The sequence below is a fragment of the Marmota flaviventris genome, chromosome 1 (genome assembly GCF_047511675.1).
Source record: "Marmota flaviventris isolate mMarFla1 chromosome 1, mMarFla1.hap1, whole genome shotgun sequence".
Classification (NCBI taxonomy): Eukaryota; Metazoa; Chordata; class Mammalia; order Rodentia; family Sciuridae; genus Marmota; species Marmota flaviventris.
In genome coordinates this window covers 78,022,338-78,035,605 of record NC_092498.1, presented here as the reverse complement: position 1 = coordinate 78,035,605, position 13,268 = coordinate 78,022,338, and the positions used below count along the sequence as shown (strand labels likewise).

At 32.1% G+C, this 13,268-nt stretch overlaps 1 protein-coding gene across 2 annotated transcripts in view; it reads left to right on the top strand.

Moving 5' to 3' along the window:
* The window catches only part of Snx13 (sorting nexin 13), a 149,277-nt gene that overhangs the window by 54,112 nt on the left and 81,897 nt on the right, over nucleotides 1–13,268 (top strand). For both annotated transcript variants that reach the window (XM_027932728.2, XM_071613663.1), the window contains exons 4-5: nucleotides 2,922–3,011; nucleotides 4,129–4,250. In XM_027932728.2, the coding sequence (XP_027788529.1) occupies nucleotides 2,922–3,011; nucleotides 4,129–4,250 (212 nt within the window). The remainder of the gene's footprint in view (nucleotides 1–2,921; nucleotides 3,012–4,128; nucleotides 4,251–13,268) is intronic.

The window sequence follows — 13,268 nt, the reverse complement described above, 5'->3', positions numbered from 1 at the left end:
AATTTGAGTGTTTTCCTGCTATATTAACATTGAGTGTCAAAGAATCATCCATATGGTTTGTTAGAATGTTAATGAATATTATGTTTTGAATATAGTACATTAAATGGAAATCAGAGGGAAAGATTTGCATTTTTTCTTTAATTACATTGAAAAATATAATATGCAATATCTGAAATTTTAATAATTCAGCCCTAATTTTTATTATCTTGAGTAGTGCTCCTTTTCTATTTAAAATAAAAGTAGGATTTTTAAAATAAAATTGAAGTTGGGTACTATGGGTAGGTTTAAGATTTGCAGTGGTTTTAGTTCTTATTGTGGGGTGGGATGGTTTCATCTCATTGGAAGAGATACAGATGACTGTGAATCAATGCCCCAGTAACCTAACTTTACAGTCCATTATATGCTAACATGTAGGAGATGCAGAGGTAAGTAATGTGTAATATTATTACTGAAATATGAGAATTTCATTAAATCCTACTGACTTTCATATTGACAAGCTAATCTTATAACTTTTTTTATAATCTGAATCATTTTCTCATTTTCTAAAGAAATGTTAGATGTCAAGTGGGAATGAAAAAAAGAATTTGTTAACATGTATTCTTTGTTTGCGTACAAGTCTGAGTAAATGCATCTTTTGTTGGAACATTTCTTAACCATCCAGTTTACATTCATTTAAGTGGCATATAACAGAGGATAGGAAATATTTTAGGAATTAAGATCCTAAATAGTAATAAATCATAGTTAAGACAGGTTGTACCTTTATAATTCATTTTCTACTTAGTGGTATAAAAATAGTTTTGATTTTCCATTTCTAAAATATGGTTTTTAAGTACATTTTATGGAAAAATATTAGTGGTTTCATATTTTGACTTAAGGCATGTATCTATGTACTCATGCGTCACTTAACAACAGGGATATGTTCTGAGAAATGCATTGCTCTGTGATTTTGTCATTGTGTAAACATTATAAAGTGCATATATACACACCTAGATAATATAGCCTACTACAAACTTAGGCCGTGTGGTCTGTCCTGTTGCTTCTAGGCAGCAAACCTGTATAGTATGTTACCACACCGAATACTGTGGTCATTGTATCACTGTGGTGTTGTGTGTCTAAATATGTCTGCACAGAAAAAGTAATTAAGATTATGGGAAAAAAGATAAAAAATGGTACATACACCATTTGCTGGATAAGTTAGGGAGTGAATGGTGAGTGAATGTGAAGGCTTAGAACATTATTGTACACTACTGTAGATATTAACAAACACTACACTCTTAGGCTACACTAGATTTATAAAAAAATTTTTCAATAATAAATTAGACTACTGTATCTTTTTTTTTAATATTTATTTTTTAGTTGTAGTTGGACACAATACCTTTGTTTTATTTCTTTATTTTTATGTGGTGCTGAGGATCAAACCCAGGGCCTCGCACATGCAAGGTGAGCGCTCTGCTGCTGAGCCCACAACCCCAGCCCAACTGTAACTTTTTTACTTAATAAACTTTATAAATTTTTAAAATTTTTTGATTCTTTTGTAATAACACTTAGCATAAAACACAAACTTGTTGTAAAAGACACAGTCATCCTCATTAGTCTAGGCCTAAACAGAGATAGGATCGTCACTGTCATTGACTTACACCTCTACATCCTGTCTCACTAGAAGGTATTCAGGATTAGCAACACATGGAGCTGTGATCTCCTATGATGACAATGCTTTCTTCTGGAATGCCTTCTGAGAGATCTTCCTGAGTCTATTCTTGAGGAGGTTTCACTTTTTACAGAAATATGTCCATGGTGACTTCTTGGTGTGTGTATGTATCACTCTGTGTTTATTTTTTTTTATCATAGATTTTCTCATAAGCAGGTAATATACTGTGAATATTCCTTTCTACGAATATATTGGGGTCCATGTTTTCAGATTTTTTAAAGGAGCTTGTTGAGGGGTATGTGTGTGTGTTTGCAAAAGTTGCAAAAAGCCTTTACTGTGGATTTTCTGAGTTTTCTTTTTCTGTTGCTGCTTTTTTAGTTGTGTGTTGTTCAGTAGGAAATACAAAATTTTCAGCTCCATTATAATCTTGTAAGACCAGCATTGGATATTTGGTTTATCATAACTGAAACATTTTGTGGTGTATTTGTGCTTTGACTTACATTTTTAATTTTAGTCTCCCATTACCCTTTACCTTATTCCCAGGCTGCTTTTATTTCTGAAAGCTAAGGAGAAGTAGAGAAATACATTTTCTTTAGTTGCTTAAAATTATCCTTCAATAAAATCAATTTCAAAACACATTCATTTGGCAGCTGGTGTACTATTGGGGGTTTTGAAAGGGGAGGTAGAAGAGGTAGAACTGTCCAATAAAGACAGTTATTAACTTGACTCCCTGAAACAATAACTTTATAGTTTTAAAGTCTCATTAGAATATGGCAACGATATACCTGTACATTTTCAATTTTCCCACATTCTAAATAGTGTTTTCTTTTTTTTTTTTTTGCCGGGGATGGGTGTGTAACTGCGTGTTGAACTTAGGGGCACTCAACCACTGAACCACATCCCCAGGCCTATTTTGTATTGTATTTAGAGACAGGGTCTCATTGAGTTATTTAATATCTTGCTTTTGCTGAGGCTTTCTTTGAACTCACTATTCTCATATCTCAGCCTCCCTAGCTGCTGGGATTACAGATGTACATCACAGTGCCCAGCTAAATAGTGTTTTCTAATTTAATTAAATTTTTGAAGCTAATAAGAGATTTTTTTCTGTGTGCCTCGTTTTGTTATCTTGAGAAAAGTGTTTGGTTTATATTAGAGTCTCAAGAAATAATTCATTGAATCGAAGATGAAGAAGGGAAATGACAATGAGTATTCAATTTGAAGCCAACTGGAGAGATTTTAAATCACTCAATAAAATATTATGGTTTCCTTTAAGTGCTTAGAAGAAATGAAACGGGAAGCCAGGACTATTAAGATTGATAGAAGATTGACGGGTGCCAATATAATTGATGAACCTCTCCAGCAAGTGAGTTTCAGTATGTGGTATTTGAATTCCATATATTATATACTAGGTGTATTTCTTTTGAAAATACTAAGGTATACCTTTTTGCTATTGAAATAATGTTAAAAGTTTATGATAATGCTATCCTTGACATTTGTACGTAAAGATGTTGCTTGATTTACTAAGCACCTGTTATGAGGTGATTTAGTTAGTAAGAAAACTTTTCGATTGAATTTGCATTTAGAGAAAAAATTTTGTTAACATTAGATATTTCTGATATTTTTTAATCTGAAAGGTATTACTTTTCCTGATGAAGAAGCTTACTGGGTTTGGTAAATGAGATATTTTTTTTCTGTTTTACTTTTAAAAAGTATAAATACCTGGTTAGGCTGAAAAATGTTCAAAAATTAGAGTTAGGTAAAAATTTATTTACCCCAAAATATTTTTTTGTTGATGTTTTTGATTATATATTCAGTATAAATAATGTGTACTTTAAATTTTTAACATTTATTTGTAAATGAACCCATATTTTATGTAACTTGCAAAAATTATACATTGGATTGTATTATTTGCTATTTATGGGCTAAGATGGTTGGCTATATCAAATGTATTATTTTAGAACTAAGTTTAATCCTGTATCTTTTTTTAAAAATTATACCTGCAGTGGATTTCATGATATAATCTTAGAGAAACATTTTTTGAGCATTATTTTACATCTCATTTTATCAAACTGATTAAATCTCTTTGTTGTATTATAGCATTGAAAAATCTGTTTTTTCCACGAACTCTTGTCTACCGAAATTTGCACAAGTTTGGCTATAGATAATGTTTTAAGTTTTTGAAACATTGGGACAGTAGATGAGTTGAAATACCATAATAACTTTAAAATTCATGAAATGTTTTTTAGCCTGTTGATTTTTTTTTTCATAATGAAGGCAGGTACTATTATTACCACAATTTATGATACAGAGAATAGATATAAATTGGCAGGTAACTATTTTAATTTGTCATTGCTATTTTAAAAATTCTAAAATACTGTATTTTTCCAAATATTTTCTTATAGGTTATCTAGTTTTCTTTGGAGGATTTTAGACAGTGTTGATCCTAAAAGTTTATTTTTTCCCTAATATTTTTCTTACAGGTTATCCAGTTTTCCTTGAGGGATTATGTCCAGTATTGGTATTACACACTAAGTGATGATGAGTCTTTTCTTCTTGAAATTAGGCAGGCTCTTCAGAATGCTCTCATTCAGTTTGCTACTAGGTAAGGTCATTGCATTTTATTTATGCTGAAAAATTTATATATATTGTTTGCTCCAATAGGGAAAATACCTTTTAAATTGGGGTGGGTAGTTTAGTTAAAAGGTAAGTAAAACAGATTATTATTTTGCAGTAACTCCCAGATTATAGAACTGGAACCTATAAGATTTTTTTTAGGGGGTGGGAGTGGGGGTAGGTGGGAGTGCCGGAGATTGACCTCAGAGGCACTCAAACACTGAGCCACATCCCCAGTCCTATTTTGTATTTTATTTAGACAAGGGATCTCAGTGAGTAACTTGGCGCCTTGCTTTTTGCTGAGGCTGGCTTTCAACTTGTGATTCTCTTGCCTCAGCCTCCGGAGCCACTGGGATTACAGGCGTGCGCCACCATGCACAGCAACCTTTAAACTGCCCTGGACTTGAGGATTTATAGAAAGTTTGTCTTGATTAAGCTGTGCTTTCCATCTCTTTGCCAGTTTTTTTTTTTTTTGCATACATAGTCTTCTCCATAGGTTGCATTTCAGATCTTTTACCATTTATTGAAAATACCTTCTTTCTCCTCTTCCATAGATGCTCTTATTTTATCTGAGTGTTATGGAAAAAATTAGTTTTGGTATAACTGCTATACCTCACTGTAGTTTCAGTATAACTGTTCTTTAACAAGATATTGCTAGCAGAAGTCCTCTTAGAAACTTCTCTTGTGAGATATACTAAAATGCTCACTTTACAAACCCATCTGTGTACTGCTTCCATATGGCGAAAGTATTCTGTCCAGTATCCTTATACTTAAACTACTTGCTTTTTTAGTGGCAAAGTGCCATTTCGTATATATTAAAATTAATAATGACTTTTATTTTTATTTTTTAAGGCTTTTTAATTGGTAGCATTATATGAAAGGGAAAATACTTCAGAATTATTTTGTTTTGAAAGGGTTTTATATTTGAATGAGTTTGAAGACTTTTTTATTATTAAAAGATTTTACTACCCAATACACAGATTGATTTTCCTACTGTATTCTCGAGGTATACTCTTTAAAAGGTAAAAATTGTATTCTCTAGCCAACCCCTTTTCCTCAATACTTAGGTTTTTATAATACAATCTTGTGGATTCTGACAGTGCTTAAGAATAGAACTTTGTCCGATAGCTCTCACTGTTTTCTGATCTGTGTGCACAAGTATTTTTCAGCTTATGCTGCCCAGTCAGAACTTTCCACTATAACTGTGTTGACCCTAAGCTTTAGATTGGGGTAGGCAGGTAGAGGGATGGAATAGAATATATTTCTCAATCTGAGGTTATTGGGGAGCCCTGCATAAGACTTTTGGTTTGAACAATCATCTTAATTATAAAGAGAGTTTTGTACTTCTTCCTCATGATTCATAGCAAGTGTTTGTAGACTACCAGAATTATAGATGCAGACTCACTGTGGAACATGGAAAACATAATTGGTTTAATCAAAGAAGATCAGAAATCAGATTTTATCTCGTTTCATTTGCATAATGTTGAATTTTAAATTGCTTCAGAGAACTCTTCTTTATTAATTGTTTTCTATAGTAACACTGTCCTAATTTTTTTTCAAAACACTAGAAATAATAAGAGTTCCTTATTCTTGTATTTGACTCCTTAAGAGTATATTAAAATGTCAGAAATTTTAGACCTGGAAAGAGATTTGAACTAGTAATTTGAAGACTTGGGTTTGTTTTCTGACTTTACCACTTAACTGTATTTTAAACTCTTTGAACTTTAGTTTTTCTTATATAAAATAAGTATAATAATACATACCCTGTTCTGTGTTCCTCACTGGATTATTGTCAGAATCCAATTTATCTATTCTTTTCATTAATATTTTGAGCCTACTTTGTACCAGCCAGGTGCTAGTGATACTGTGTTGAATAAAACAAAGTTACTGCTCAGTGGAATGAAGTGAACATAACACATGTGAAAGTGTTGCAAAAATTGTGAAGGAATTCAGAAATTTAAGTTATTTTGCCATCCAATAACCAAAATTTCAAAAGTAGAGAAGCTGAGATCCAGAAAAGTTAAGTTTAATGTTACATGGTGCATTAGAGTTGGAATTGAAATAAGATTGTTCTTTACAGCTGGTGTTCCTTCTCTCATATATATTATGATCCAGATTGTTCATCTGTTTCCTGTTTTTTTCCCCTCTCAGTTCAATGATTTCCCTGTTTTTCATCCCATAGGCACTTTTTTCTTCTCACTTTGTGTCTTAAGCCCCCTACCTTATTTTCTATAACATTTTAACATTTCTATACTATCATGTGTAATACTTAGGTGATTATCTGGAAAGCCATGTTATTTCCATTTAGGATTAATCTGAATTTATGTATTTGCTTGGCCATTGGTCTTAAGTTTTTGGCAAACTATAAAAGCTGATAATAACTACTTTAAAGACTTTATTGAGCCTAAAAATCAATATCATGGAAATCCCTTAGCATACAACAAGACTTAATAAGTATTGTTGGTTTGTTCTTTTCCTCTGAATGACTTTCCTATGTAGGATTTTTCTATTACTGCAAAAATACCAATTTACCAGAGGCTCCATGACTGTTTCCTATGGCAATATTAAGAAAATTAGGTTTATTTACAAAATCTTTCACATCCTTCTCTAATCCTTGCTCTGTGCTTGTATACTGTATGCACTGTGGAGCATGACAGGAGGATGTTGTCACCCTTATATTCAACTTACAATTGACTTACTCAGTCAATTGATCCAACTTACAGTGTTGTATAGGGCTTTAAATCAGGGGTCTACAAATCTGAAAATGTGCACAAAACTAATGTTGTTTTTTTTTTTTTTCTCCTCAAGGAGTACTTGCAAAGGTTCAATTTTTAAATTTTTATTTATTTATTTTATAATACTGGTGATTGAACTAGTACACTGTACCTGAACTATAAACCGGCCCTTTCTGTTTTTTGAGATAGGGTCTCACTAAGTTGCCGAGGCTGGCCTCAAATTTGCAATCCTCCTATCTCAGTCTCACAAGACACTGGGATTACAGGTGTATGCTACCACACCAAGCTAGATTTGATTTTTTAAATGATCCAGTGAACCTAGAAGAGATTTAGAATCACCAAATTTGTTTATATTTATTCATCAATTTTGAGAAATAAACAATGTCAGCATAAAACTAAGTAATAAATTTTGAGTAGAAATGGGGAATAAAGGTTATACTGTTAATCTGAAGTCTTGGATTTGAACTTTAGCTCTGTTACTTATTAAGCTCTGTGACCTGAAATGGGAGAAACACATATATTCTTTAACTTTGATGATAATAACCCATATCTCCTTATAGAGCTGTTGTTAGGATTCAGTGACATCATTTGTGAAAGAATACTTCTTCGTAGTGATAACACCTTATATCAGCATTAGTACCTGTTATTTCAATAATTGTTTGGGGAAGGAAACTTTCCCTGAGTATCTTTGGATTTCTCTTTTCTGTGAAATCTGGAATCACAGACTGAAACTCTTTGGTTGAGGTGAATCCTTGATAATATATATATTTTTATTTCCCCTTCAAATGAGATATTATGATAGGACAGGAAGCTCTGGGCTATGTGTCAGAATATTTGTATTAAAATTCCGTCTGTACCATTAAGTTAGTGTACCTAGATGAAAATTTCTCAAAATCACTGTAAGACAATAACATTAGTACTTGTAGCAAATTCAGAGTTGTTGAAGGACAAATGAGATGATGTGGGATCACATCATAAACTGATAAATGACGTTTTGAACAATTTATGCCTCAGTCAATTGATCCATAATGACTGCTCAATGAATAGTAATATTGCTATTATTGTTATTATTTACTAAATATCTAGGTTATATAGACAGATCATATGACCTTATCTTAGCTTTTTTAATGTGGAAAGGGACTGGCAGAGAAGACAAAATTAAAGCACATGAAATGAAGAGGAAATAAAATACTTATGTATGTTGTAATGAAAACTATTTGTCATATAGAGATAGAGTGAACTAGAGAAACTGATGAAGGAGACCTCATTTGGGTTGAGGCTAAATATATATAGCCTTAAAGCATAGATACATTAAGATAGAAATGAAGGACATGTTATGAAAAAAAATAATACAAGCACAGTTTTAAGGTGATTTAAAAAAAAAAAAGATGATGTAATAGAAACCATAAGGAGATTCAAGTGAATAAGGAATCTTGTTTTTACTCTTCAGAGTGAAATACAATTACAAAATCTCTGCATTGCTGCTCCCTTTAACCCCAAGTTTAGCAAAAAGAAGATAGATTCTGATTCTACTATTTTTTTGTGAAGGGTTTTTTCCATGGGTGTAAGGAACACATTTGTGTTATTTAAGATTTACTCTTTCTCTTACTACCTTATGCTATAGAAATAATGAAAATAAGTGGTATATTCCTAGAATTGTCTAAAAGGCAAACACTACTTAAATAGTGTTTTTTACAATTAAGTTTTATACTTCTTTGCCATTTCATGTTCTCTGTCCTTTAAAAAACTTATGTTAAAATGGACATTACTCCAAAAGATAGTTATTGTCACATTGGTTACAGTAGAACAGAAACAATTAGAAGCCATCTAATTATTTAAAAGAAGGGGAAATAACTTGATTTTTATATCTATAGAATAGATGAGGGGATGATAATTATGTATTCATATAATTCACAAACCATAAACTTTACCCACTGAAATCAGTCTTTTAATATATTCCCAGAGTTGTGCAATATTTGTGATTTTTAACCTCACAAATCAATTGAAGAATATTTTAATGACCTCACAAAGAAACCTTATATATCCAATATCATTCACTTCTGTATCCCCCCAGGTTCTGGCTCTGGGAAACTACTTTGGTTTTCATCTCTGAATTTGTCTATTTTGGGCATTTTATATGAATAAAATGATTAATGTGGTCTTTTGAGAGTGGTTCATTTCAGCATTTTAGCATCATGTTTTTGAGGTTCATCCATGTTACAACATTATTACTTATTCTTTTTTTTTTTTTTATCCTTGAATAATCCTCCATTGTACAGGTAGACCATACTTTGTTCATTTGTTTATCAGTTGATGGATGTATGGATTGTTTCTGGAATACTGTGAATAATGCTGCTGTGAGCATTGGTGTACAAATTCTTGTGTGGACTTATGTTTTTATTTCTTTTAGGTATATACCTAGAGGTGTAACTTATGTATTATAGTGTTTAATTTTTTTAAGAAATGCAAGCTGTTTCAGAGTTGCAGCATGTTATTAACATTTTCACTTATCAATGTGTAAGGTTTTAGTTTCTCTATTCTTGTCAACATGTGGTATTGTCTGTCTGTCTGTCTCTCTCTCTCTCTCTTTTTTTAAATTATTAGAGCCATCTTTGTGGGGTGAAGTAGTATTTCATTATGGTTTTGATCTGTATTTCTCTGATAGCTAGTGATATTGAAGATCCTTTTATATACTTATTGGCCATTTGTATATCTTTAGAGAAGTTTCTTCTCAACTCCTTTTTCCATTTTTAACTTAGGTTAACTTGTCACTTTATTATTGAGTATATTACTGTCATTTTTTTTTTTTTAACTACAGGCTCATTGGACAGTCATTTGCATTTTGTCAGTAGCTGCTTTTGTGCTGTAAAATTGTAGTAGACTAGGTGTGGACAGATGATTTGGCCTGCAAAGTTGCCTAAAATTGTTATTTGTCCTGTTAAGAAAAAATTTATCAATTCCAGGAATAGACAGTTTTGGGCCATTAAAACATTTAAGAATTGGGAATGTCGCTTGGTGGTACAGTGCTTGCTTGGCATGAACAAGGCCCAATGTTTGATCCTTAGCACCACAAAAATAAATAAGTAAATAAATAAATAGATATGTAAAAACACTTAAGAAATGTATTGTTAAATTTATAGGAAATATATTGGATTGAAAATCATAAAGTAGTGTATGCTATATACTATAAAATTTTATAAAATTTGTGAGTATCTATATTTAAGAAATTAAAAGGAAGTACACTAAAATATTAATAGTGACGTTTGGATTGTGGGTTTATGGCTGAGTTTAGCTAATTCAGGAAATATGATAAGGAATTACATTTTATAAAGTTTATTACTTTTTAGCCAGAGATAGATAAAAACATCAGCAATACAGATAGTTTAAGATGCCTTTAAAAAAATTTATTGCCTCTTTCTCTTTTCTTTGTGTTCTTGTGAACATAAGAATTGTTCTTTCAACTATTCTTAAGACGTTTTGTGTTGGCAGTCACTGTCTGTTTTGTGTTGGCAGTCACTGTCTGTTTTGTGTAGGCAGCCACTGTCTGTTTTGGGGGAAGTGATCTTGAAACTAATGCTTAATATCTTGCTTTGTATATGACAGAATAGTGAATATTCAGAAATCCTTCTGGAATTCCTATTTGTGACTTCCATATTAATTTTTGGCAGAATTTTGTATACATGTTGGTTGGATCTGAATGTTTCATTTGTTAGGGAAATCTTACTAAAATTCTTGTTTATTAAAATGACTAACATCATGAGTTTAATTTTTTAGTACTTTAATATTATACCATAGAAGAATGCATCCTTAGTCCAAGATTACTTTTTTCTCTATTCCAGAGGCTTGGTTAAGACTTCCAGCTTTTGTTCTTTGTGCTTAATCCTTGAAAAGGTGACTATGCTTCATGTGTGTGCCTCTATAATTTGTTCATGATGTCCAAGTCATCAAAACACCTGAATCTTTGACTTCCTTGAAGTGTTAGAAAACAGAATGTAGAACTGGACTTAAGCAGTATGATAGTTCAGTAAATATCATTTCCTTTAATATGGTTTCTTAAATCTACATGCCTAAGTCTTTTTCTGTTTCCATCCATTTATTTATGACTTTTATAAATAAGAAGTTTTGTTTCTTTGTTTAGGTGGAATAAACAGAACACTGATTTGAAAGTCAGGAACCCTGATTTAACAAAACCTTGGTGCTACTATGTAACCTAGAACATGTAGTGTTTCAGTGTGGCTCTGTAATTATAGGAACTTGTGCTAACTATTTGAAATTTCTTTTCATTTTAAAATACTAAGATTCTCTGGTCAGGTTTGTCTTAATCTTGATTTACTTGTTTTCTGTCATATCTCCTGAAACACACACTTCACTATAGTCCACATTTTGAATACCATTTAGTGTGTTATTTTCTAAGTGTATCATTTTCTAAAGTTGTGTGGGATTGTTAATTCTGGTTAATTTGGCAGGGATCAATCTCTGATCAGTTGTTTTAGAGTAGGAGTATGTTAGTTTTTTGTCACTGTGTCCAAAATTCCAGACAAAAAGAACGGTTTATTTTGTGTTCATGGCTTCAGAGGTTCAGTACATGGTCAGCTAACTCTGTTGCTCTAGGTACAAAGTATAGCCCAGAGGAAAGCTGCTCAACTCATGGCAGCAAGAAGCAGAGAGAGTGTGAGGTGCCAGTGACAAAATATAAATCCCAAAAGTATGCCCCTAGTGAATTACTTCCTCCAGTCATACCCTTCCTGTTCTGTAGTTACCACCCAGTATAGTAGTCTTTTTAAGTTGTTAATTCATCACATGGATTAAATCTACTGGTTAAATTATAGCTCTCATAATCTGATCACTTCACCTCTGAACATTCCTACATTTTCTCACTCATAAGCTTTCTGGGGACATCTCTTATCCAAACCATAACCAAAGTCTTAAGAATAGGATAATAAAGTTTATTTGAGCCTTTTAATATATTTGGTCAGAAATTTTCCTGACTTCAAACATAAAAAGACATTTTCTAGTCAGATCTTTTCTTAATGATTAAAAATCTTCTCTATTATAAACTTAAAAAAAAATTATTAACCAACCTACTGTTATTTTTTAATAGAATAGTGAAAATACAATAAATCTGTGCTGCAGGGATACTGCCACATCGATGTTCATAGCAGCACAATTCACAATAACTAGACTGTGGAACCAACCCAGATGCCCTTCAATAGATGAATGGATTAAAAAAATGTGGCATTTATACACAATGGAGTATTATGCAGCACTAAAAAATGACAAAATCATGGAATTTGCAGGGAAATGGATGGCATTAGAGCAGATTATGCGAAATGAAGCTAGCCAGTCCCTAAAAACCAAATGCCAAATGTCTTCTTTGATATAATGAGAGCAACTAAGAACAGAGCAGGGAGGAAGAGCAGGAGGAAAAGATTAACATTAAACAGAGACATGAGGTGGGAGGGAAGGGGAGAGAAAAGGGAAATTGCATGGAAATGGAAGGAGACCCTCATTGTTATACAAAATTACATATAAGAGGTTGTGAGGGGAATGGGAAAAAAAACTAGGAGAGAAATGAATTACAGTAGATGGGGTAGAGAGAGAAGATGGGAGGGGAGGGGAGGGGGGATAGTAGAGGATAGGAAAGGTAGCAGAATACAACAGTTACTAATATGGCATTATGTAAAAATGTGGATGTGTAACTGATGTGATTCTGCAATCTGTATTTGGGGTAAAAATGGGAGTTCATAACCAACTTGAATCTAATGTATGAAATATGATATGTCAAGAGCTTTGTAATGTTTTGAACAACCAATAAAAAAAAGAAATATAAAAATAAATCTGTGCTGTTATTAAGTCTACCATCTTAAACTTTCTTGTTGGTTTTAATTATTAGTATGGATCTGTTAGAAATGAATAAAAGAGTTTTTGTTTTATTTCTTCCACTTCAGCACTGGGAGGTGCAAAAGGGGTAGATAGGGGTAGATAGATTTGTAGCCACGAAGTTATGAGACTTGTCTCCTTGTGTGGTTGCTAATATACCTCTTATTAGAGAAGAAGTTTTCATGTATTTTTGAGGGAAAAATAAGTAAATTTTACTTGGAAGAGAAGTTAGGAAGTAAAGGTAAATTTAATATAAATTTATGGAAGTTTGTGATAAAAAATCAAACTATTTTAATCAGTATTGATAACTAAATTCTAAAGTAGATGATAAAAGGGAGGACATGTGTTCTTTTTTAAAACATTTTTTAATTCTTTAGTTATAGGTGGGCACA